Source organism: Halyomorpha halys, unplaced genomic scaffold (assembly GCF_000696795.3).
Source record: "Halyomorpha halys isolate HHAL.00 unplaced genomic scaffold, Hhal_1.1 Scaffold994.1, whole genome shotgun sequence".
In the NCBI taxonomy this organism is placed as follows: Eukaryota; Metazoa; Arthropoda; class Insecta; order Hemiptera; family Pentatomidae; genus Halyomorpha; species Halyomorpha halys.
This window is the reverse complement of record NW_027115041.1, coordinates 111,674-135,770: the sequence shown is the minus strand read 5'-3', so window position 1 is coordinate 135,770 and position 24,097 is coordinate 111,674. Positions and strand designations below refer to the sequence as shown.

General features: G+C 29.7%; 2 protein-coding genes across 2 annotated transcripts in view; both read right to left on the bottom strand.

The window, feature by feature from the left end:
* The window catches only part of LOC106687662 (uncharacterized), a gene marked incomplete in the record, with an annotated part of 24,422 nt that extends 9,323 nt beyond the window's left edge, over positions 1-15,099 (bottom strand). The window contains 6 exon segments of the mRNA XM_067052125.1: positions 406-528; positions 3,765-4,977; positions 6,700-6,766; positions 8,679-8,890; positions 11,763-11,844; positions 14,979-15,099. Of these exon segments, the coding sequence (XP_066908226.1) occupies positions 406-528; positions 3,765-4,977; positions 6,700-6,766; positions 8,679-8,890; positions 11,763-11,844; positions 14,979-15,001 (1,720 nt within the window).
* Positions 14,569-19,005, bottom strand: LOC106687654 (interferon regulatory factor 2-binding protein 1). Its single transcript, XM_067052126.1, has 3 exons — positions 18,697-19,005; positions 18,313-18,590; positions 14,569-17,748 (listed from the first exon to the last, which is right to left on the bottom strand). The coding sequence occupies exons 1-3, from the start codon at positions 18,842-18,844 to the stop codon at positions 17,623-17,625; spliced, it is 552 nt and encodes a 183-aa protein (XP_066908227.1). The 5' UTR covers positions 18,845-19,005; the 3' UTR covers positions 14,569-17,622.
* Positions 19,006-24,097: the final 5,092 nt, after the last annotated feature.

The following is a 24,097-nucleotide window of genomic DNA, read 5'->3' as shown; positions in this document are numbered from 1 at the left end:
ATTATACTATATAATTAATGGTAACAACATTTTATAAATATAAAGGTATTTAATTGGTAAACTGGTAAACACACAAACAGCCTTTGGAAAAGAATCCAATCATAATAATAGTATTTTAGGACTCAATATATAATTAATTAATTAACTTATTTTTGGATAATTGCCTTCAGTGATTATCCTGGCATCCCGATTAAATATCCATAGCATACATAGCAATACGGAAAACTCAAAATGATTTTCTGACAAACTTATGAGTTAGGGATGGTATCCTGTCCCAATTAGATACCATCAGCACCAATGACTGCTTAAAGGAATATTTTTTTTTAGAAGGAGAAGAAGAACAACTTATTTGCACTTGTAGTTCCTCATTGTTAAAAAATGAAAAAAGTGGGAGAAATAAATTACCTGTTTCATATGTTCCAATAGAAGAAGTAACAGAACTTGCTTTTTGTGTAACTTCAGTTGTCTTCCTTAGTTGTTTTCTTACTCTGGGTCCTAAAGACTTTTTGACTTTCTTATTTTCTTCGCCTAAACAATTATGAGATCATATATTACCAGAATTCAATAACTAAATACTGTTTCTTTTTTCATCGCTTATAAAAAACTTAAGTTTCAATTCTTTCATTATTAATACGTCAGAAGCAAGGTTATTGAATCCAAATAAAGCTCTAAATATTAAAAGATAATGGGTTAGTTATACAAGATTTCAAATAAATCATCCAAATTAAAACTATTCCAATTCCAAATACTCCAATTTTGAGTCCAAAGTATTATTTAGCTTAATATTTTTAACATTGGTTTATGTTTAAATATAAACCCAATCAGTAATGAGTTTTCAACCCTCCTCAAAGATGCCATTATTTACTACTAGTGATCAGTATCTGAGAAGACATCGACACTGTCACTTCTTTAACAAGTCTGTGAGAGAAATTTCTAAATATTTGATGGCAACAACTGTTTTACCACATTATATGCGAGAAGATAGAGGTTGGTGTTCAGTACCTCCATTTCTTTAAAGCTTCCTTCCTTTGCTTCAACACAAAAGTACCAAAAAAAGAAAATGGTTAATATGCACACTTATTTATATTTATATAAATGTATTCCAGTTTAGTCTCAGAATAATCAGTTCTTTTCTTGAAGTGTGCAGTGAGTTTTTTTCTTGAACTAACTCTTACAGAAACTAGACTATTCCATGAATCACAAATAGTTCAAGGTGGACTTAGTTTCATGACCCAGTGACCAGTGATCATAGTCACAGGCATTTCAAATATATTAGATATATTTTAAATTGAGTTTACACAAAAATTAGTTTATCAAATAAAGGAGTTGTTTTGAAATTATTTCAATAAAAAAAAAAAAAAAAGAAAAGAAAAGGCAGTAAAGTTATAAATCTTCTACAGGAAGTTAATGAAGTAGAGCGAGAAGACCTGGTTTCTATATACACAGGATAGGATTGGTTTAAATAAGTTGTCACAATACACAAAACTAAGTATTATTTAGGGTAGCCAAGATCATCAGATTTTAAAGTTGGTGCAACAGCTGCAGACATGGATGTTGCATCCAAGGTTGAAGAATATAAAAGAAATCATCAAAAAAAATAATCAGTGATTGAAGATTTAGTTTTAATCTGCTCTTTCGGGAACTTATTGGGTAATAATCTAGGTAGATCTGTCAATCCTAATTTCTTACTATTCTTAGTCTATAGAGAATATTTATGAATTAAAAGATGTGTTAACGCAGTAGAAAACTAAGTGAAAACGAAATGTTGAAAGCGTATTAGTGCTGAAGATATTAGTCAAAATGTTGTTCCTTGCTATTTGGAAAAAGAAATATAGGTGTTTGAAAAATTTTATCTAGGAAAATTCTGAATGTAAAGTAAGACTCAAATTTACACTACTTTAAAAAAAATTATTAATACCTTTTATTAAGATATTGAGTACTGAATGAAAAATAATCGAATATTTTAATTTTTTAAAATAAAATGAACTTCCAGAGGGGCCCACTTGTAATAAATCAATAAATACTTTTCAAGGACATTTACTGTTCCTGTACTTTAGTCTAGACCCAAAATTGAGTGATTTTCCAGTGATTGCACATCAGCTGCAGAAAAATCCAGTATTCTCCGAAAAACATAATTTTGAAGAGAGTGTATGTAAAAAAAACAAAAAACAAAAGTAGAAACTTTTTACATCATAATATATGAAACTTAATAAAAAAAAATTGGAATATATTCAGTATATACGGGCTCCTAGTTATAAACCTAATGCACTGCATTATACCGGTACTGGACACCATAGTTGGGTAAAAATAGGTTCCCTTCCAAAATCTAAGGTGATATAAATCTCCATACATATACTTGTTACAAGCCAAAATTTACATAGTTGAAGTACTAGTAATATTTCAGGAGTTGTTGCTCAGAAATACAACAATATATAGCAGCTACATTGAAAAATCTGCCATATTAGGCCTATGTACCCTCAAGGAATGGTAGTTTTACCATCGGCTTTTCAAACATTTTCACATCAGAATCCATTGACATACATTAGTTTATATACGATTACTTCATGATTAACTAGCAATTTTACTAGATTATAAATGAAAAAAACTTCTAGAGGTTGAAACTGGGATTTAAATTATAACTTGATGGAACCTAACTTAAAAATATTATCTAATAATTAATAATCAATATAAGGTATAGGACAGGGTTCCAAGAAAAAAAAAAAAATTTAAGAGGCTCGATAACTAAATCAATAAATATTTTTGTAAATATTGATATAAATATCTCAACTGGCAGTGCATGAACACAAGATTATTACTAATATATTGGAGGAAGATAGTCCAGGTGGCGGTCACCCGGACTATCTTCCTCCAATCTACTTCATACGTTCAACTATCTTCTCCCAATTATTACTAATACTTATAAAACTGAGCAGTAATTAGGAAAAACAGACTTCTGATAAAATCCACTTTATTTCTCATTAATATCTTATGATAGGAAATGACCGATTACTTTCTGGAGTCATTTATACCACCATCACAACTTGCACAAAATGTTTTCATTCCTTCAGAATTATTAATAAAATAAATTGTAGAAATAATCGCAGTATTCTGAAAAAAATTAAAAATATATCGGATATTAATTCTTAAAAGGTAATTAAATTTTAGATGTTTAATACATGAATCAATAGAATTATTTATAGACAAACAATAATATTACAAGATCATGTAGAAATATATTAATTTTTAATTTTTTTCAACCAGAAAATAGATTATTCCAACTGAATAATATTTATTCACCAAGTGACCAAGCATGTTGCAGAACAACAAAATACTGTTGTGATTTCGGATTTTAAAAGTTGATCTTAATTTTGTGATAGACCTGCAAAATAAATCTAAACCTTCCCAGAAGGTTGGCAACCTTTGTATGAGAAGAGAAAACAGTGCAATATTGGAATGGAGAAGCCAATTAACTTTATTTTGATTATAAAAAATTGATAATTTTGTATTGGACTTATAATCTATCATTCAGTTAAGTAATTTTGTTATTGGTTAACTGATTTTCGAAAAAGAAAAGATTATAAAATTTTACTATGAGTATAACTAGATTGGTCAAATGGAAGAAGTAGTAAATATGGTAAAGAGGATCATTTGAATAAAACTTAGACAATTAAATATATAAAGCAACAACTAAAAAGCTTTTCTAAGTAGCTATACAGTATTTGAAATATTTTTATAAATATATTTGCTTTGCAAAAATTACATACCTTGTCCATCAGTTGCACATGGCTTAGAAGTCCTCTTCCGAATATCTTCTATGACAAAAACAGATCTAATATTTCCACACAATAAATCTACTGCTTTAATTAGACATTCTGGGTAGTCACAATATCGTCCTGTTGGTTTCTTTATTTCATTTTCTATAATTTCAGTCACTAGATCTATGTTAGAAAAAAAAGTATCTATGCTCTCACTTGCTGAGCCAGCATCAAGGTTGCTAATTCTTAAGTTAGCAACATGAATAGGGCTGATTTGATTTAATAGCGCAACCAAACTTGCCAATGATCTTTTCAACTTTTCAACATTTGCTCCATCTTTAAAATTTAATTTTCCTAATAAATCTTTAGTAACTTTCAACAATTTAAGATCTCTAGAGTTTTTAAAATGGACAGCAGGAGGAGAGACTGTTTGTGATGCTGAGTCAATGCCACCAGGTTCATGTATAATGGTAACTGAGGCATTCTCTTTGGTTCCAACTGTGTTTGCTCCATGAATATATTCCACAATAGCAACATTATTTTTTGGTGATGAAGGTGTAGTAGTTTTTATGTCTATTATAGGTCCAGCTTGCTTTGTAAAATTAGGGCGAATAACTACTAATGGAAGCTCTTGAATTTGGCACAATTTCTTAGCATTATCATTCATTTTGTTACTTTTGTCCTCTTTTGAAGAAACTATATTAATTAGATTTGTATTAGACCTTAATAATAGAGGATCAGTATTTACAGAAGCATCATTGTATTGTTTTTCTTTACATGTACCATTGATTTGTTCACCATTACTATCGATGAGCAACCTATTGTCATTGTGTTGACATCGATCTTTCTTAGAATTATCCTTTAAATGTTTCAAATGATTTCCAACACATGCTCCTTTAGTGCAAGAGCAATAATGACAAGTAGTTTTAGTATAAATTGCCTCTGACAACTCTTCTCTAAACCGTCTATTTTCAGGATTGATTACAGATGAAGATTTTGGGACATAAGGTGAGTTATATTTTGATGAATCTAATTTTGCATTAAATTTCTTTCGGTTAATCTGTTTGGGAGGCATAAGCGAGACAGACATAGTTTCAGTTGTACTTCTGAATGTTTCTCTTCCATATTTGATTGGGTTATTATTGGATTTGTTAATGTATGGTTTTCTTAATTGGCTCAGCTGGTCTTTCCTTACTTCTCGTGGTGATTTCCACTCTGTTCCCTATAAAATTAGGAGGATATAAAAAATCACAAATGAAAATAATAGTAACTATAACAATCAAATTATCTTATTAATGGATGCACTTATAAAACCATAAACACTTTTTACACTCATTAACCATTGCACTATAATGGTAGAGAAAAAAGGCCCTGAACAATGTTTATCGACACCTATCAATTCTTTTCAGAAATATTTCATAGTAATTTTATCCCCTTTCCATACCACTTCACAAGAATAAATATAATTAGCTTTTCTAAAACTTCCATTCCCTAGAAATGTTCTAAATGGACTTAATTTTGAAATAAATAAAAATAATACTATTTGGTAATATATTTTTATTTGACTAGGAAAAAATGAAAGACTGGTTAAACTTTAATAATTGGCATTTTTCATTTTAATGGCATAATATACAGCAGAAACATATCCAGGATTTAAGTATGGGGTCATGATCTATCACCATCAGATAGCATTGTGGTGGGATTGGTTACAAAAAATTTGCTTTCTTCGTACAATCACCATTATTACTAGTATTGAGCAGTGCTTTATCCTTATAATTTGAGACTTGGCCTGCTCCGACATAGATCAACAGTCTTCTACATTCATTGCTGCTGCCTTCAATTTCTGACACCAAGCAGTTTACTTGTATTGGTAGTCACATAATCTAGTCAGCCTTAAATTTCTATATTTCTTCTTCTTTGTTATCCGATTAGACCATCAGCCATTACTTGATCTCTCTCTAATATTGTCTGAATTGTAAATATTTCCAAAAAAAGAGAAATATTTCACTTTTATCCCTTCACTCTTTAGTGATACTTTTTTTTTTTTTAATTTCTTGATAGTTATTTCATAAAAGTTAAAATTTGTGTACATAGTATAAACAAAGGGTAAGTCATAATTTATTTGAAATAGGCAGTTATAAAAGATAATTAAATAAGAAAATATAAAGGTAAAAATGTATAGGTTACTTTCACAAATCATTGCTATCAGACAAACCTTTCCTTCTGATGATCAACTGGAGATAATAAAAATTCAGGCCAAAAATCTCCATCAAATCGGTTTTGTTATCTTATTTATTTTCATTTAAAATATTACTTTTTAAAAAAAATTACATTTTTAAGAAATAACAAACTGAGAGATATCAACAAGCCCTGGCCATGACAACCAGAGCATGGTAACTATGGTCAAAACAATAAAATGTTTTTGTTAAATACTATATGTAAGAGCTGTTAAGAATACAAATGGCTTATATCTGGTAAAGACAGTTTTGAAATTTTCAGAAAAATTTTGGAAGTTTTGTACATAACACTAAAAAATAAAGATATAAAATATGTGTTTGACTTATATTTTAAGTTAATTGTTATAAGGAAGCTGTTTATAACTATTCATCATTAAAACTAAAATTGAACGGTCACTAAACTCCATAGACATTTATTTAATTAGATATGTGTCATGCCAATGGTATTCTTAGGACATCTTAGCAAAGTTGCCTAGTATATTTAAAATGGATTTACAGATGTGCTTCGGACTTTCATAATGATCATTGTAAGCTCAACAATTGTTAATGGTGGTAAAACTGGACTGAATTAACTGTTCTAATTAGTAGACTTACACTTTTTGAATTCATTTCATTACTATCTTATGAAATTAATCAGACATTGAGAAAATGAGACATGAATAAAAACAAAAATAAATAAATAAAAAGTATTATTTGAAAAAGCAAACCTTGGCTTTTTGAAACGTCACCTCATTAAATTTTGCTTCAACAAGATGTTCAGTATAGCCACTGTCACTAAAACAAAAAGAGACATTTTAAATTAAAATTTTGATCTATTTTTATGAGGTGGAATAAATTTGATCCATATCTAAATAAATTATTATTACTTTCATTTAATTTTATAATGAAAGAAATATAACATAATTGTGGTCTTTAAACTCCATCTCATACTCTCTAAGAAATTAAAATATGTAAACTATATTTTATTATAAACATATAATTGATGTCAATATATGATAAAATATATTTCAATAAAGATACAAATAACTGAAATATGTAAAAGAATTCATCAAATAAGCTCTTTTTTAACAAAAAGTTTCAATGCATATACTGAATTATAAAAAGGAAGGTGGTTTGGGTACAGTCAAAGAAAAAACTAAAATAGTAATTAAACTATTCAAAGTGAGCCAATGTTTTACCCCACTTTATAGGGATTCATCAGGGCTAAAAAAGATACAAACAATTAAAATAGTTTTAATCTTAAGTCGTTTGTATCTTTTTTAGCCCTGAAGAAGCCCTATAAAGGGGGCGAAACGTTGGCTCATAATGAATAGTTTAATTACTATTTGAGTTTTTTTTAAGACTGCACCCGGACCATCTTCCTTTTATATATATATTACACACTGTCAATCAATGATCTTCCGTTACTCAATTATATTTTTTAGATTTTTGTGCAAATTTTAAGGATGTTTAAAGTATAGGAATCTGTTACTAATGGGATGTTTATGATAACATCTCAAACAAATTATTTTTATTATTACTATTACTATACTATTTTATCCTAATGCTAAATAATGAACCATTACATATCCAATCAGCTCATTACAAGAGTTGTGCGAATAGAGATAGGGGATGATTGGGATAGCCGAGGATGTATGTCCATCTCGTCTCAACACCATTTTTTTTTTAAACACAATCCACATTTGAATTCTTTATTGCATAGAAAGGAACCAAAATTATTTATAATAACAAATAACTCAATTAACTGATAAAAAAATAGAAAAACATAAAATGTTCACTCATTTTAGATTTGGAGCTCCACATCCATAAAACTACTTACAACACTAAAAAGTTTCACATCACATTATATAAAGTAGATAAAATTCTATACAATATGAGCCCTAATAGAGACATCAGTGAGTGATATAGTTCCTGAGATATTTCATAAAACAAACTTTTTTTCAAAACATCAAGAAATCAACATTTTGTAAATTTATTATGGCAAATTTCATGGAAACCACTACTCTTGTGAAAATAATAATTATAAATGTCTTTATAGTACATTCAAGTAGCTTTAATTTGAGTGCTGATATTTTTACTTCAAATAGTTCCTGAGATATAATTTTTCATAAATCAAAAATGTCCGAACATCAAGAAATCAATATTGTATGAATTTATTTTGAAAAATATTACGAAAACTTCAGCTACTACGAAAATAAATGTCATAAACTTTCTTTACAGTACATTAAACTAGCTTTAATTTTATTGCTATTAGACATCTGTACGCTAATGATTCCTGAGATATAGTTTTCCTAAAATAAATTTGCTAACTACTGATTATTTGTTTTAAAATTTTGCTTTTTAATAACTGTATCTCAGGAACAAATAAACAGCTATATTTTAGTGCTCATACTTTATCAAATTTGCTCTTCTTTAAATGATGTTCTACGCAGGTTTTACGGATTGTAGGTACTTTTAAATATATGGAGCTCTAATTGGCACATTGTTTTTTTTTTTTCATGTTTTTAAATAACTGTCATTTCGTATTCCCCCAAATGGGTAAAATTAGTGTTTGTTTTTTCTTCTGGGCTCTTGAACTATTAGAAATTACACCATGATAATAGATTGTGTAAACAAGTAAAGCATACTGTGTTAACTTTGTAAAGAAGCTCAAATGATTAGGTATTATGCCTGATTATATTGTTACCTCTCATCCAATGAAACAGGGCTCAAATCTGGTGATGGCTTTGCAGCTCTGTTGCAAATGGAAGCTTTAACTTTTTCCTCAGCTTCAGTTGCTAGATCACTGATTTGTTTGATTAGTTTTTCAGTCCTACTAAAAGGTTGTGGTTTTAATTCTTCTTCTGCTCGTTCTTGTTCAAGTATTAGTTTCTGTTTGTTTTTAAATTTCTCAAAACCCTTGAACAAAATAAATAAATAAAATTCTTAAAATATTTGTGCAAACTCAAAGTTTAAAAATAATTTTAATATGTAATACTAATTGTATAATGTATAATGTATTTTAAAAGAAAGTAATGAAACCATTAAAATAAATCTGACACCAACTAGATTTGAAGTTGGCTTTATGACCCGCAGTATTGCTACAATTATTGAAATATGAAACAGAAGGGTTTGTAGACTTCAGATGGGTAGAGTTAGAAGTAGGCATTGGTAAAAATATGTTGAAAACCATCAGATTAAGTGATTTCAAATTTTATTTTCTATCTTTGACAAAGGAACTGACAGATATTGACTCAGAGAATGGCTCTGTTGTGAGTCACTAGAGCTTATAAAGTTAACATCACATGGAACAGTCTTAGCAGGTGTATTACACCTCGACCTCCTGTTTTATTTAGTGCCAAAACACCTATATAAGAAAGGTGGCTCAACTTCTTGAAAGCCCCCAGGTGAGGATTAAGAAAGACAATAACAGGTGGAAGAAGTTAATCCGGAAGCATGCAATTGAGGAATGGGGCCAAACTTAAGAAACTAACATCAAAGGGAAGATGAAGAGTGGCCTAGAGAGGACCATTAAAGTATCTTCAGAACAAGATAGTAAACTAAGGAACATTGGCACCAACATAACTTCACATATTAAGCATTATGCTACTTCTACTGTATTGGAGAAGGTAAGGTAGGGTAGTAAATGACAAGACCAAAGGGTATAATAAGGACAAAAGGGCTTAATAACACATTATTTTAAAATTATTAACAATGAAAAAGGAGAAAAAAATAACAAAAATGAAATAAGTAAAAAGGAATGTAAAATAAATAAATATTACATATTAAAATACATCTCAAGAATAACAGATAGTTTAATAAAATATTTGAAAAATATGAACACAAAGATGTGAAATTCAGATTGCATAATAATAATAAACTAGAAAAATATATAACTAACATGGTAAATAAAATAAAAACAGGTAATAAAGAACGCAAAGAACAATATTATATAGGAGCAACATCACAAAATCTAAACAATAGAGTCAAAAAGCATAGAATAAATGTTAAAAACCCCCAAAATATAAAAGTCACAGCATTAGCAAAACATAGTATACAAAGGAATCATAATTTTGATTTTGATAAAGTAGATATTTTGAATATAGCAGCTAATAGTAGAAGCAGAAAACACATAGTATCAATATATATATATATATATAACTCAAAATACTAAAAATTTAGTAAATTTCAAGAAGTACATAATAGGAATAGGACAATATTATATTGTATTATGTTGACATAATTAACAAAATAAATCAAAATAATCAGTGAGGCCAAAACAAATAGGAGGGGAATTAGAGTAAATCTTCTCAGATAAATAAAAGTTCAACAGTCCAAATACAGAGTGAAAAGTAGATGGACATATACAAAAAGGTATAATTTGAGAATGAAATAATACAATTAAAAATTATTTTTTGTTTAGTAATATTTTGTATCATTAATTTCAAGATAATGACAATTTTCTACCATCATAACAAATCCCTTAATGGGATGATAAAGAACATTGGACGAATTAAGGTAATTTAATAAAAACATACTGATATCTGCTTTCATAATTTCTTAAAATGATTGCTTTATGGTGTCTGATATAGTCATAAATTATGTAAATCTAGAAATGAATGTAAAGGGTTGAGAAGATCTAATTTGTTCTAATATAATTAAGAGTGGGCCAGGTGATGGACAATTGTCCTAAACGTCTCCAATAAGTAAATAAAGAAGTGGAAAGTAGTGAGGTTATTCCTTGAAATAAGAAAAAAAAAGTAGAAATAACATTTCGAAAGGGGACACTTCAACTGTTAATAAAACTTTTTTATTAGACATATTTAATCAAAAAGGTTAATAAAAAAGTTTCATGGTAATAAGATTGAGCAATGGTCCACAATTTGCTTATAATCTTTACAAATGAAGGACTTCTCCCTCAGAATTGTTAAAAAATCAAACTTCTCAATCAAAAGGAAGCATGAAACATAAAAATATCTAGAAGGAATTGCAGCATGGGGTTGAACAGGATATCCGGTAAACCACACTGGAACGGTGTAAGGAAGGAATAGGGTCTTTTAAATTTCCTATCTTTTTTCCAAATTAAAAGACCCTATTCCTTCCTTACACCGTTCCAATGTGGTTTACCGGATACCCTGTTCAACCACCCCATGCTGCAATTCCTTCTATATCGGCGAAAGTAAAAACCAACTTAAGAACCGCATTTCCCAGGAAAAATATCTAGAGTGTCCATCCTTAGGACTTTCCTTACCATTTTGCCTGCTTAGACCAATAAAATGATTCCTTGCTGTATCTTAACTAATATTGGTCTAAGAGAGATCTTATTGTTATTAATTTAAATTATCTTACTTTGCAATTTGGTTATCATTCCAATGAACATCTGAAGTATTTCAGGGAAGGTACAAATTTTGAGTTAGTAAAAAAATTAATAAACCAAAATTGAACAATTTTCTAAGAAAAACTGAGCAGAGTACTTTAAAAAGGTGGGTACAAACTTCAAACTTTCTCCCTAATACTTGTTCAATTTAAATGTTTTTATTTTTTGGATAATTTAATTGTATTTTAAATTCCTACATAAAATTACAAAAGCAGAAGAGAGTTCCAAAACGTACAGATCTGTTGAAAATTGTATATAAAAAATTTGATCTGATTCCTTTATACTCCTTGCTAAGATGGACACTCCTAATGGCATGGAGTTTAAACAGTACAAATCTATATCTCAGCTAATACTAATCCAATGTTCAATTTCGTTTCTAATTTTTTTACATACAATTAACTTTGTAGTGCTTACCAGGTAATGATCCAATGGGAAGTCAGTTGCTCTTTGCCCAACAATTAGCTTTCCCTGGTAAACTTGCTCTTGAAATTTACTCCTAAAACAATAAAATTCCATAGATTCTTAACTTGTTAAATTTATGATTTATTAGGGCAAATGTGGGAGTGTATTTTAATGATCTATGCACAAAAATTATCAGAAAATTAAATCATAGGCAGTGGATAAAATAATAGAGTAAGAATATTAATAATTGTGATATTTATAACTATCATTCCATCATGGTAGATACCATACGATACCCAAACTAGCCATGCCTGGAAATGAGCATCGTAAGTCTAATAATGAATGGACTTAGACGGTTCTTTCTTTTATCATTATGAATGAGGTAGAAAAATAATCTTGTTTAGGGAACCTCAGACTTCACAGAGAAATGCCAGTCATTACAACACAGTGAAAGTTTTAAAATTCAAGGTTGAAAAATTTATGTTTCAGAGAAACACAGAGAACATGAGAATTAATGTATAATTACATATTCACAAGGTATTCAATGAATATTATGGCGAGTTCAAAGTAGTACTCAAAATTTAATTATATTTTTTTACAAAATGACATAAAATATTCACTTATTGATTGGTGTGTTTAATATTGATCATAGATTCAATATGAGAAGATGGTCGGGGGTGCGGTCAGTAATGAAACACAAATAAGTTGTTACTGACCGCACCCCTGACCAACTTCTCCTCATTTTTCACTAATTGAATGAGTATTAAGTAAATTGGATTTCAAAATATAGAAACTTTTCAAATGATTTTTCTTTACTTTTTTAAATCAACAAAAGGTAGATGGTCCAGGTGCGGTTAAAAAACTCCATCTCTTTGATTTATTAATTGCCAAAGAGAAACTTCAAGACAACTTAAATCAAATTATTCACCGAGCTGTAGAAAATAAGCCTAAGTTGAATGCAGAGAAGACTAAGCTACCTAATCCTGATTCTAGTCTTCTAGTGTGTAATATATTTTTTATTATTTCCGTTTTTATTAATTGTCTAATACCTTTTTGTAGTTCTTGTTTTTTATACTTTTCACTGTACATTTTATTTTTATTTTCATTAATTTACTTTGTTCATTTTAAAATAAATTTTAACATATTTTAAATCATACTTAGCCACTCCTTACTTTACTTTTATTTCATGTTATATATTATTTTACTTTGTAACATTATTTTAGTTGTTTGTATCTTTTTTAGCCCCGATGAAGTGAGGCGAAACGGCTCATAATAAATATTTTAATTACTAATGAACAGGTCCATGTTGATTCCTAGCTTTAGCTAATTTCACAATCTAAAGTTAATTTAGTCACTTTAAGGACAAGAAGGTATGACAGGAGATTTCGGAGACTTGGTTTTTCTAGGGAAAATTTGGTCCAAGGTTTTTGATTTGTTTAGTTTAGTTTATTTGAATAGTTTTCAAGAGGTGATTGGGCCCTAAATACTTTTGTTTTCTCTGCATTTAACTTAAGCTTATTTTCTACAGCTCAGTGACTAATTCGATTCAAGTTGTCTTGAAGTTTCTCTGGCAATTAATTAGTCAAAAGGTAGGAAGGATGGTTAATTTAGATAATAGGATGGTTAGGGGTGGAGAATCGACTGTGGAGTGGGAAATCGACTGTGGTAAACTACCACAGTCGATTTCTCTCTTACATTTTTATGGCCAAGGCACGAAACCATAGTTCTGATAGAATTATGTCAAAATAATGTGTATTACTAACATTATAAGAATTCATAATGCTTAGTTGTATAGATATATTTTACTTCTATTTTATTGTAAATCCATTAACATCAGTGGACACCCATTATTAAACCTTGGTAAAATTATTTTTGTTATGTATGTAATAAACTAAGAAATGTTTACCCATCTAGATGTTTGTTTTCTGACCTTATAAGTTTACATCATAAAAAAAAAAAATTTAATAAGGATAGTAACAACAGAACTATAAACATATTTCGATAGATTATATAACTCATTTACCATTCAAAGGTTATTATTTGATATTGTGAATCATTTAAAATTAAAGTGACACAAGTCAACTTTTGAGATAATTGGTGCATAATTATTTGAAAAGTTGAGGTGTAAAATTAGTTTTCAACTAATATTTTAATTATCATCATATTAAAATCATCGATCGTTTGTAAAAAAAATGTATGACTTAAGAAACTGTTCAATTAACTTTTAAGCACATTTATTGTTATTAAATTAACATATAATAAATTAATACCGTAGGCTTTATAGTTGTAATAGAGGTGTATCTAAAGCTAAAAAACTATTACGTGTTGTGGAACTAGACTTCTCTGATGTAATTTAAGGATTTACACCACTTTCATTTCAATAAGATCAAATCATCAAGCCATAGGAAGACTTGGTGGTGAGATCAAAATACCAACAGTAGAAAAAATAATGAAAACTAAAAATCTCTAATATTTAATAAAAAATAAGAATATCCATTAAGGACAAATGTTACAAATGCTCTTACAAAACCATGAATATCTGACCTGAAGATTTAAAGCTCCAACTTTCAAAAAATACCCTACTTGGATGTCTCTAACTCCATTACTATAGTTATCTAATATATGCAGAATTTCCAACAAAATTTATCCTATAAGATACAATAACAGACAGATATAAAATACACTAAACAATAAATAGTAGACCAGTACCAGCTTTTGAAATTAAAGATATATAAATAAATGATTGAAAGTAAGTTATTTTTTTTAAAGGTGACAAACTTAGGAGTAGGAAATAAATAAATTTCAAAATAACATCTAATGATTTTCAAATTAATTTATTAAATTAAACCAAGGGCAGACTGGATGCATTGTATTCATTTGTTTCAACTAAAATTAAAGCACACAGCAATAAACAAACAAAAAGTCATTTTGCAGTGAAGGAACAATTACAATATTTGTTCTTACCAAAAATTAATGACACTACATTAAAACAGAAATAAATACTAGGTTTTTTTGTATTTTTTTTTAAATATCCTTTTTATCTGATACAACTTTTATAAAAACAACATATAACTATATAATATTTACAGTGATTAGGTACCCGATATCCCTTAAGTCTACATTGGTGTAAGCTGGATAACACTAGAACTACAACTTTTAAACAATATCAGCTCATTATTTGTCATGTGAGCCATAATCTCTTATCACAACAAACTTTTTGTTTCTTACTGGGCTAATGATGGTTGCTTCATTGTTTCATAACAGCACTTATTATTACAGTTTATTGTGGTTAACAATAAACAAAAAACTCATAAAATCTCATTTATCACACAAACTACATATGTTTGACTTATTCTTAATGTTATTTTAAAAATTTTGTTTAACAGTGCATCTCTCTTGGTATGTTTATGAAAAAAAAAACTGCAACCAATATTGATGTTGAAATTAAACATGTCATTCCATTTTTTTTTTCATTTGATGTATATTCGGATGAATTATTACGAGTAGATAGGAATTATAAACAAAACATTGAGACTGATTTATTTGTAAACTGTATATATTTTTATTTTTTACAAATGTATTTTGCTATAACATTTTCTGTGTACATTCTATATTCATCTGTAATGATAACCTTAAATAAACATAACATTCTATAAAGCCACAGAAGGCATTACAAAGCCATTGACTAGCAAATATGTCATATTGACCAACCAGCCTAACAAAATTAAACAAGAACATAAAAACAAACATTTTCAAAATTTTATTAGAGTAATAGATCACTTTACTATTATGTTAACTATAACTGTAAGTATTGAATTAAAAAAAAACAAAAACAGATTGTTTTTATGTAATGTACAATAAAATTACAATTTTCATAATCCATTTCTTCTAAATATATAATTTTTAGTTTGTTTTTTTAAAATTTAAGTGATCAAATACACAATAAACATGCTCTTTCGAATACTATAACAGTTCTCATTCTTAGTAAATTAGATGATCAGATTAAGATTAGAAGTTACTTAAATCACAGAGTAATCAGTCAGTCATAATAACAAGTAACTAACATCAATCCCCTATTAGCAATATACATTTTAAAAACATAGTTAACCCAAGGGGACTTTTTTGGCTGCTGAGAGCACACCAATTTTAGAAAAATCCATTTATTTCCAACACAAAAAAAAAAAAAAAAAAAAAAAAAAAAAAGAAGAAGCTGATCAATTCTAAGAAGTCTCGATGTTCTGCCAATGGTTCTTAATTTTTTTCTTTTTTTGTTATTTTTAATTTAACATTAACCACTAATTCAAATATTTTATGCCAGATTTATTTACAAATGGCATATTAAAATATTTACAAATATTTAAGTTGTTTCAAAATCCATTTAAAATATTACAATACTTTTTTTGTACAAATATAAACAATATATGGTAGTAATTTTATTTCTCCATTTTGATTAGGAAAAAAATAAAAAGAAAATTAAGCATTAAAAAGAGGACATAGCTCGCGTTTTCAGACAAAACACCTTAAAGGCTAAGTTACTTTACAAAAGTTTTTAGTGTTGAATCATTCAACCTAGGTTCAGGGATTGACCCTTTAAAAACACGCGAGTTCTGGAGTTCCTATGGGACTAAAAGTCCATGAAGTTGACTAGGCAATTCTATTATACACCCCTACACAATATATAAATCTTACTTAATTGATAGAAGATGAAAAAAAAAACAAAAAAAAATCAAAGAAACAAACAAAACATAGTTTTTCAAGTTAACCGAATAAAAAAGTGAGTAACTCTTTAAAAATGCCTTTTTTTTAGCCGAAAAATAATTTTGAATTTAGATTTCAAGATGTTAGTTAACAATCATAAACCAATCATAATTGCACGTGTCTTCAAAATAGATGCCTAAAATGAGAATTTAGATAATGAGAATTTTTTTATCAGAATATCCAAAAGGCAGAAACAAAAAAGACAAGAATATATAAAATACTATATGCAACTAGAAAATGTAACCTATAAGCGTAGCACAGGATAAACAGAGTGAATGGACAGTGAAAGACAGAGAAGAGTATAAAATTGTAAAATTTGTACATATATTTTTGGCTCTCAGGCAACAAACTAGCCAGTTTATTTTTCTAATAAATAACCATAATGCTTATTTACAAAATATACTATATACACAGACAATAGTGCTAAATTAAAAAAGACTGAAACAATGAAACATTTATCAGGACTCAACAGATTCTATTATCATTGATGTTTGTAAAAAAATAAATTTGGCAAAATATTTTCTCTAAGCTATGAATGGTCAAAAAATAATACTATACTTATTAATTTTATGTTTCAAAAAGTCAAATATAAATTCAATAAATGTCAAATAGCTCATTAAAACAAAGAGGTTGCTTGGTGAGATCTACTGTTATTATTCTTCTCTGAACTCTACATACAATTATATATTGCAATATATTTATAAATATATTATATAAATTTGATACACAAAAACACAAGAGATCTTTCATGTGCATATTATTTTCAATTTGTTACATACATACATACATACATACATATATTATACACAATACTTCTACTATACAACAAAGTCTGCAAAAGCTGATTTATTCGCAGCCGGTCCTAAAATACATGAGAATTTTTCCAATTCTCATTTCAAAAAGAGCATTAAGCCCTTCCAAATAAGCAAAATAGAACATTCCTCAGCTCCCTTGGATCAATCCTCCAAGAAAATTATGGAGGCAAAACAGAAACAGAGAGTCGAGTATTTACAAAGAAATACTTGGCGATTGAATTCCATAGAGCCAAATACTGGCATCCATTGAAATCGCACAACTAAGTCAAATCTTCCAGCCCTTTTACTTTAAGGTCAGTTTAAGTATCTCTTTCTTTTTTCGGTTTGAATTCTTCTCCCAAGATAGTTGCTATTTCGCCTTGCATAAATGCCCAAGGAACATTCGAGTTGGCAAGTGGGCATTTCTCTCCACTTGGGCAGTACACCTAAAAATAAACACAATTTAAATGTAACAAAAAAATTTTATTTAAAACTATATCATATAGAATAACTATACCAATTATTATAATAAATGTTGAATAATAAAAAAAGTAGAATATAATTTTCAATGCAAGGAAGATAAAATAATGATATTTCAATCATCTGGTAATTAACAGATAACAAACAACATAATATAAAAAGATCAATTTATTAAACAATTGTTCTTGATATTTTCTTATTATTATATTCTCATAATTCTTATTACGTTAAAATAGGTTTTTACAGGATTGAGTTATTGGAAGATGAAGAAAAATTGGTTTGGTACAATATGAATGTGGTGATTTCAATGCCTTTATAAAGTCGATGATCGAAATATCTGTAAATTATCATCAAAAGCATATGGTAAAGAGTACCTTATACTTGTATGTAACAACCTACCCTATCCTATAATATATGATATCCTATCCTATAATATATCATTGTCAACAAGACATATTGTAATTTGTTTTTTAAGTATTAAGTCCTCAATTACATAAAATATACTAAGTGAAGTGATAAATATACAATACCTCTGATCCAGCTCCTTGGCGCTTTATGCTATCCCTGGAACAAGGGAAACAAAATTTGTGGTGAGGAACTGAAGGGCATTGTACAAAATGAGTGTCTTCAAGTCGCTCTTGACAAATGGTACATTTAAGAGTGGCAGTAGGTTGAGCGGGTGGAGCGGATTCCTCAGCTGTGCCACTTCCTGTGCTCCCTGCTCCTGCCTCACTTGATGTAACAGTAGTAGATGATACGTGGCGACTGCCTGAGGAACGTCTTCCACTTCCAGAAGTAGAGCCACCTCCTAAAATAGATAATTTACTTTATAAACATACAATAAAATTGCTAAATTGTTTATTAACATTTAATGGTGAATTCAAATCAAATTCAGTAATATTAAAAATAGTTACCTGAAGAGTTGGGAGAATGCTGAGAACCCCTTGAAGCAGATCTAGGGGCAGGAGGTTGCTGAGCTGGTGGGGCAGTAGGAGGGGAACCTCCAGCACTTCTAGGTGACCCAGGGGGTAAGTTATCCGCGACAGACATAAGGGCAGCCATGGGACTTTGTCCTTGGGCACCACCTTCAGGAGGTGATCCTGTCCTAGCACCCAAGGGTGAAGCACTACCACCACCATTACCTCCACCTCCTCCAGAGGCACTATTTCCATTGGAAATTTGATTGGGGTAACCTGAAATAAATTAATTAGACAATATATCAATCTAATACAGATTACTTAAAATTCCATAAAACTAATGCTATTTCAATGCAAGATATTTCTATATTTTAAAATCAATTCTTAAGATAGTAGTTAAAATTTTTTTTGTGAATCCATGATTTATTTAAATATGTAAATATTAAAATTGCAATAATTAATTCAAATAATCATAAACTTAGCATCTATTATGATTTTAGTAATTCTTAAGATAAATATAGGTAGACCTTCATTAATTCTTTATCTTCATTTTAAAGATAGAAAATGAAGATTCAGAATTAAACAAGTAGCCAATCAATTATCTTCAATATACTGCAACAATCCCATTACACACACAAGTCCTCAAGAAAAAATCTTTAGACCTATTACATAGGTTCCAACCTATCTCAATCATTCAGTGAAGCTACTACCAACAACACAGTGGGACAAGTCAATAATTAAAACCAAAAATGAAGGGCCCAACTAAATATCGAAAACCAGTGTAAAAAAGATAAAGAAAATAATTAGAGGGAGTTTTTATCAATATCAGATATCATTCATAAGTGGATCAAATGGATTTCTCAATTGAATACTCAAAAAATAAATAATTAGATAATTCAGAATCAGAAAGCAAGACTATTAAAGGCGCATGAGCTGGTCGGTCCTGTTTATCAGTTCTATCGGACTGAAATAGGCACCTAAAAATATACTACCGTGGCTACAAATGCGGGAGATCGAACATGGCTAGCAACAGCGAACATAAAAAGTTCACTCAAGATCAAAAGTGGGGGTAGGACCGAAAGAACTAACAGAGAGATATACTAGTTTTAATGAACATAACTTAAAATTAACTTCACAGTCGATAAGTCATAATTTTAGATGTGGTTAATTAAATGAATCTATGTACATGAAGGGCATGTAGCAACGCCTTGTTAGGAGGGGACACAATTTAATATTTCCCAACTATTTTAACGGAATTCCTCAACTTACTTGAAAAATTCATAATTACAACTCATACAATTATTATGATTGTTTTAACTACATCACAACTGTCGACTTCCTTTTGCTCGCTCACAAGAGACGAAAACAAACTCCTAAACTGACGTATTACAATTGGTTGTCGGGCCTAAACTAACCTGTATAACCCAACCCTATCTGCATGAGCGAATTTTGAAGTTCCCGCCGCTGGAGCTTGTTTTTGTATAACCACTTCCTGAAAATAGGCCTTTTCCTCAACATTTTTTGAAAACTTATCTCTCTTAATATCGTTAATAACGAATTTTTAGAATATTATTTGAACAATGTTTGGCCACAACATTCGAAGTTTGAGGTACGTCCTCAAATTTCCCATCTTTTTGGGTTTTTAAATTATTCTTTCATCTCCTAGTTTTTTTTTGTTTTTTTTTTTTCGGCCAAGACTCCCACTGGAGTCCTATACTGCCTAACCATGGTTGGGGGGGGGGTCAAAGTTCTTCATTTTGTGGGACCGCCACTCAATGAAAAAAGTCAACGTCCCAGGCCGGATTCGAACCGGCACCGCCAATAGACATCAAATTGGCAAGACTGTCTTAACCACTGAGCTATGGGCGGCCCTCATCTCCTAGTTCTGCCTACCCTCTACCGTAACGAATTTTTTGCCAATACATGGCTTAAATACCTTTTAAGTTAGCATTTAAAATTGAAAAACAATAATAATAATATCAAAAATGAATAATAATGGAAGATGTTTCTTCATTTTAACGTCAACTTAGAAATTGATTATAAGGAACCGTAACCTATTTAATACCTTGCACACAGCCACAAGAGTTATTTAAACCACCTAAGGCACACGATAAAGTTGGAATATTTAAAAGTAATGTGATTATGAAGTTCTAAAATGGTACGTTGTTTTCCTAGCAAAACTATGCGGAATGTGGCATTACTTGATTACAATCCATACACATACAAAAAAAAAAAATCATTTCGGATATGAACATAAATGCTCACCAATTTTAACGAAAAGAATAAATATAAATTTTGGTTTAAAGAAAAAAATTATAATTTATTAATACACGTTATAGAATTTTACAAGCAGTGGGTGAAAACTAAAAAATGAATACAGTGATAAATACATAAAAATAAATAGGAGAGAGAGAGAGGAGCGGAACAAATAATGGGAGCAGTGTGTTGTGGGAGCGGATGAATAGGCTGACGTCAGAGGGAATGCAGGCCGCCGGGTGAATGCCGTAACGCCACGTCACGTGCGGTGTTGCCGGATCCACGCGCAGGCGCCCACGTCACCCAGTCACTCCCGCTGACGTCAGCCGCCGTCTCCAACATTGACCGAGCTTCGGCCTCAAAATTGTTGTTTATCTGTTAGTCATACCACATGTAACGGCTAATGTCCATAAGAAAACAAATACCGGTAGGTAATTATTAGTGTTACTATTTTAATAATGCACATTTAATTCCATCGTATTTCTTGTACATACTTTTTACATAACAAAACGGTATAAACATATTACAATTATCCACTTCGAAAGAAATAAGTAAAAATATCAGATAACACATGTTTACAAACACGGGCGTAGTTATTATCTTATTAATACCCAAACCACATTGATGCATAGTAACAGAAAGACATTAAATAAATACAATGCGTTTACGGAGGAAGGAAAACAAAGGAGAACTATGAGAAAGAAATTCATCTCAAATAACGATATTAAATCAAGTTTCTCAAATAACGAAAACAAAATAATTTAGAAAACATTTTATTAGACGTAACATTTTGTAAATACACATCTCCCTCTTTAACGGATTATCAAGCAGGTGATAAGGATCGCAATCCGGTTTTTGAAGGACCCTAAACAAAAATAAAGGGACAAGAACAGTTCACCAATTTTATTTAAAGAATTGTGTTAAAATAGCAAGACTTTTCCTAAATAAATTTAACTAGATTATTAAAAATAATAACATTAGAATTTTAGAAATCAATTTTTAAATCCAGGTGGGGGCGGCGCTTATCACTCTGGATTGGGAAACATTTTTTTCTAGAAAAATATTTCAACAATTTATTATACATAAAAAAAATTTTTTTTTTATTATATCATGTAAATCTATGTATTCTAAAAATGTCCGATCATGGATTGATTGGTATGCTGTGTATTTTGGAAACACTTTGGGCAGCATGTTTAAATAAAGCATTTCTTCTAAATATTTTTTTTTTAAAGAGATTTTATTGTTTATTTTATAATATGTTTTTAAGGGATCAATAATCGAAAGTTGGTGACCCTTAACTTTACAAGTAATCTCCTGTCGGTCATTAATAAGCGAAATAGGCGCTTTCTTTTTGTACCGGACGTGGAAAGAAATAATTAAATTTTGATTTTAAAGCACAAACAAACCATGTATGTTTCAAGGGAGTTAAAGTTCCTAAAGGAGGGTAAATTTTCGATCCTTAACTTAGATTATGGAACTCACCTGACAACAGGTGCACTTCTCCTCACACAGGACCTTAACCGAACAAAACTAGGCTTATTACAAAGAATTTGTGTACGGGTGGAAAACAATTGTTGGGCTAGCCCACTTCAATCTAAGTCAAAGAAGACCAGGACCTGGAAATCCAGCAGACGATATACAGAAATGTAACATCGAACTGCTACTGCACACCTGAATTGCTTATAAGGCAGATGAAGGTGGAAATAAATAAATAAATAAAGAAAATACAATTTAAATATTTGTTCTCTTTCTCCAGTTTATTCTACTGTAACAAAGTGAAAGAGATTGATTTTAATTTTTTGTTCAAATGTTTAGGATAAATGATATACATATATTGTGATTGAAAATATAAAAAGAAAATAAATTTTGATGCACATAGTTATCATGAATTTTTCACATCTTTAGTTAATTATAAATGCAAACCATAGGTTTATCTAATTTAACTTTGAAGACGGTATGAATAATTCGTATTGTCTAGGTCTATATCAGGTCAGACCAAAAGTTGGTGCGCTGGGAGAAAGTTTTAAATAGTGTAAATAAAACATAATTTAACATTACTTTTTTTTTATGATATATTTTCCTGCAGTACCTACACTTTCTCGCCATTATATTCTATTGCTGTAGAAAAGCTTGCGCATGCGGTAAAAGAAAAAAAGGCGCCCGAAGTTATGGAGTGACCTAATAATTCGAGTGACTTCAAAAATTATTAAATAAATAAGTAGGATCGGTAGGTAATCGTAGACATTTTTTATTATCTTATTTTTATTTACTAAGATCTTGTTTATAGGGTCTAAATAAAAAAATGAAGGGTACTTTACACAAATTATTTTACTAGAAAGAGTTAGGAAAAACTTAACCTATGAACAGAAGCCAAAGATATTTCAGATGAGCTACGTCAAAATGAGGTTAGTCAGTTATAGTGAAGCCATGGAAGCACCCGGTAGAGTTATAAATACAGCCTGCATCGATGGGGGTTTAATTCCACTCCCAGTGCAAAATGAACTGTCTCCGCACATATAGCAGACGTTCAAATACCTGCAATGGTGCAATGGCATGCTGCACGGTACAGTTTACTGCTTAACGTAACTTTCGTTTGAGCATATTGCGCTACACACACAACATGGCGTGTCTACTCCTTCCGGTATAAAATAAGTTAATAATCAAAGTTATGAGCGTAGCACGCAATGGTTGGAACCAATCTCATGTTTTCATCTTTCGTAATGCATTCTGTACAAAAACCGCCTGTTAATAGTTAAGAACGACAAGATAAATCTAGTTTGCGACTATTCAGGCCTAAATATTTCTATGGATTAAGTAATTCTTCCAGAATGAGAACAAATTATGGTAATTTGAACGTAACTACGCTCAGTTCACTGTGTTCCTACATCAAAATTGATTAGGATAAACACTTGGGATGGTAAGTGTCTTTAACTTCCAATAATTTAACAACAAAAAATTTTAAACTACTACAAAATGCGAAAAATTTGGTATAGCATGAGTAAATGAAGTTATTATACTAAAAAACAAACTTACAAACACTATTTAAACAGATTAGATTTCCAAAACTGTGCAGTGAGTTTTGAATTTTGACCTCCCCATTAAGTTGTAGCGACTTACATATTTTATTTATAGTGATATATTT

Excerpts from the sequence above, each read along its gene's own strand:
- LOC106687654 (XM_067052126.1), bottom strand. The coding sequence starts at position 18,844 with ATGGCTGCCCTTATGTCTGTCGCGGATAACTTACCCCCTGGGTCACCT. Across the intron at positions 18,591-18,696 it reads GCATTCTCCCAACTCTTCAG|GAGGTGGCTCTACTTCTGGA; the intron begins GTAACTATTTTT and ends TATCTATTTTAG. Across the intron at positions 17,749-18,312 it reads GCCAAGGAGCTGGATCAGAG|GTGTACTGCCCAAGTGGAGA; the intron begins GTATTGTATATT and ends GTTTATTTTTAG.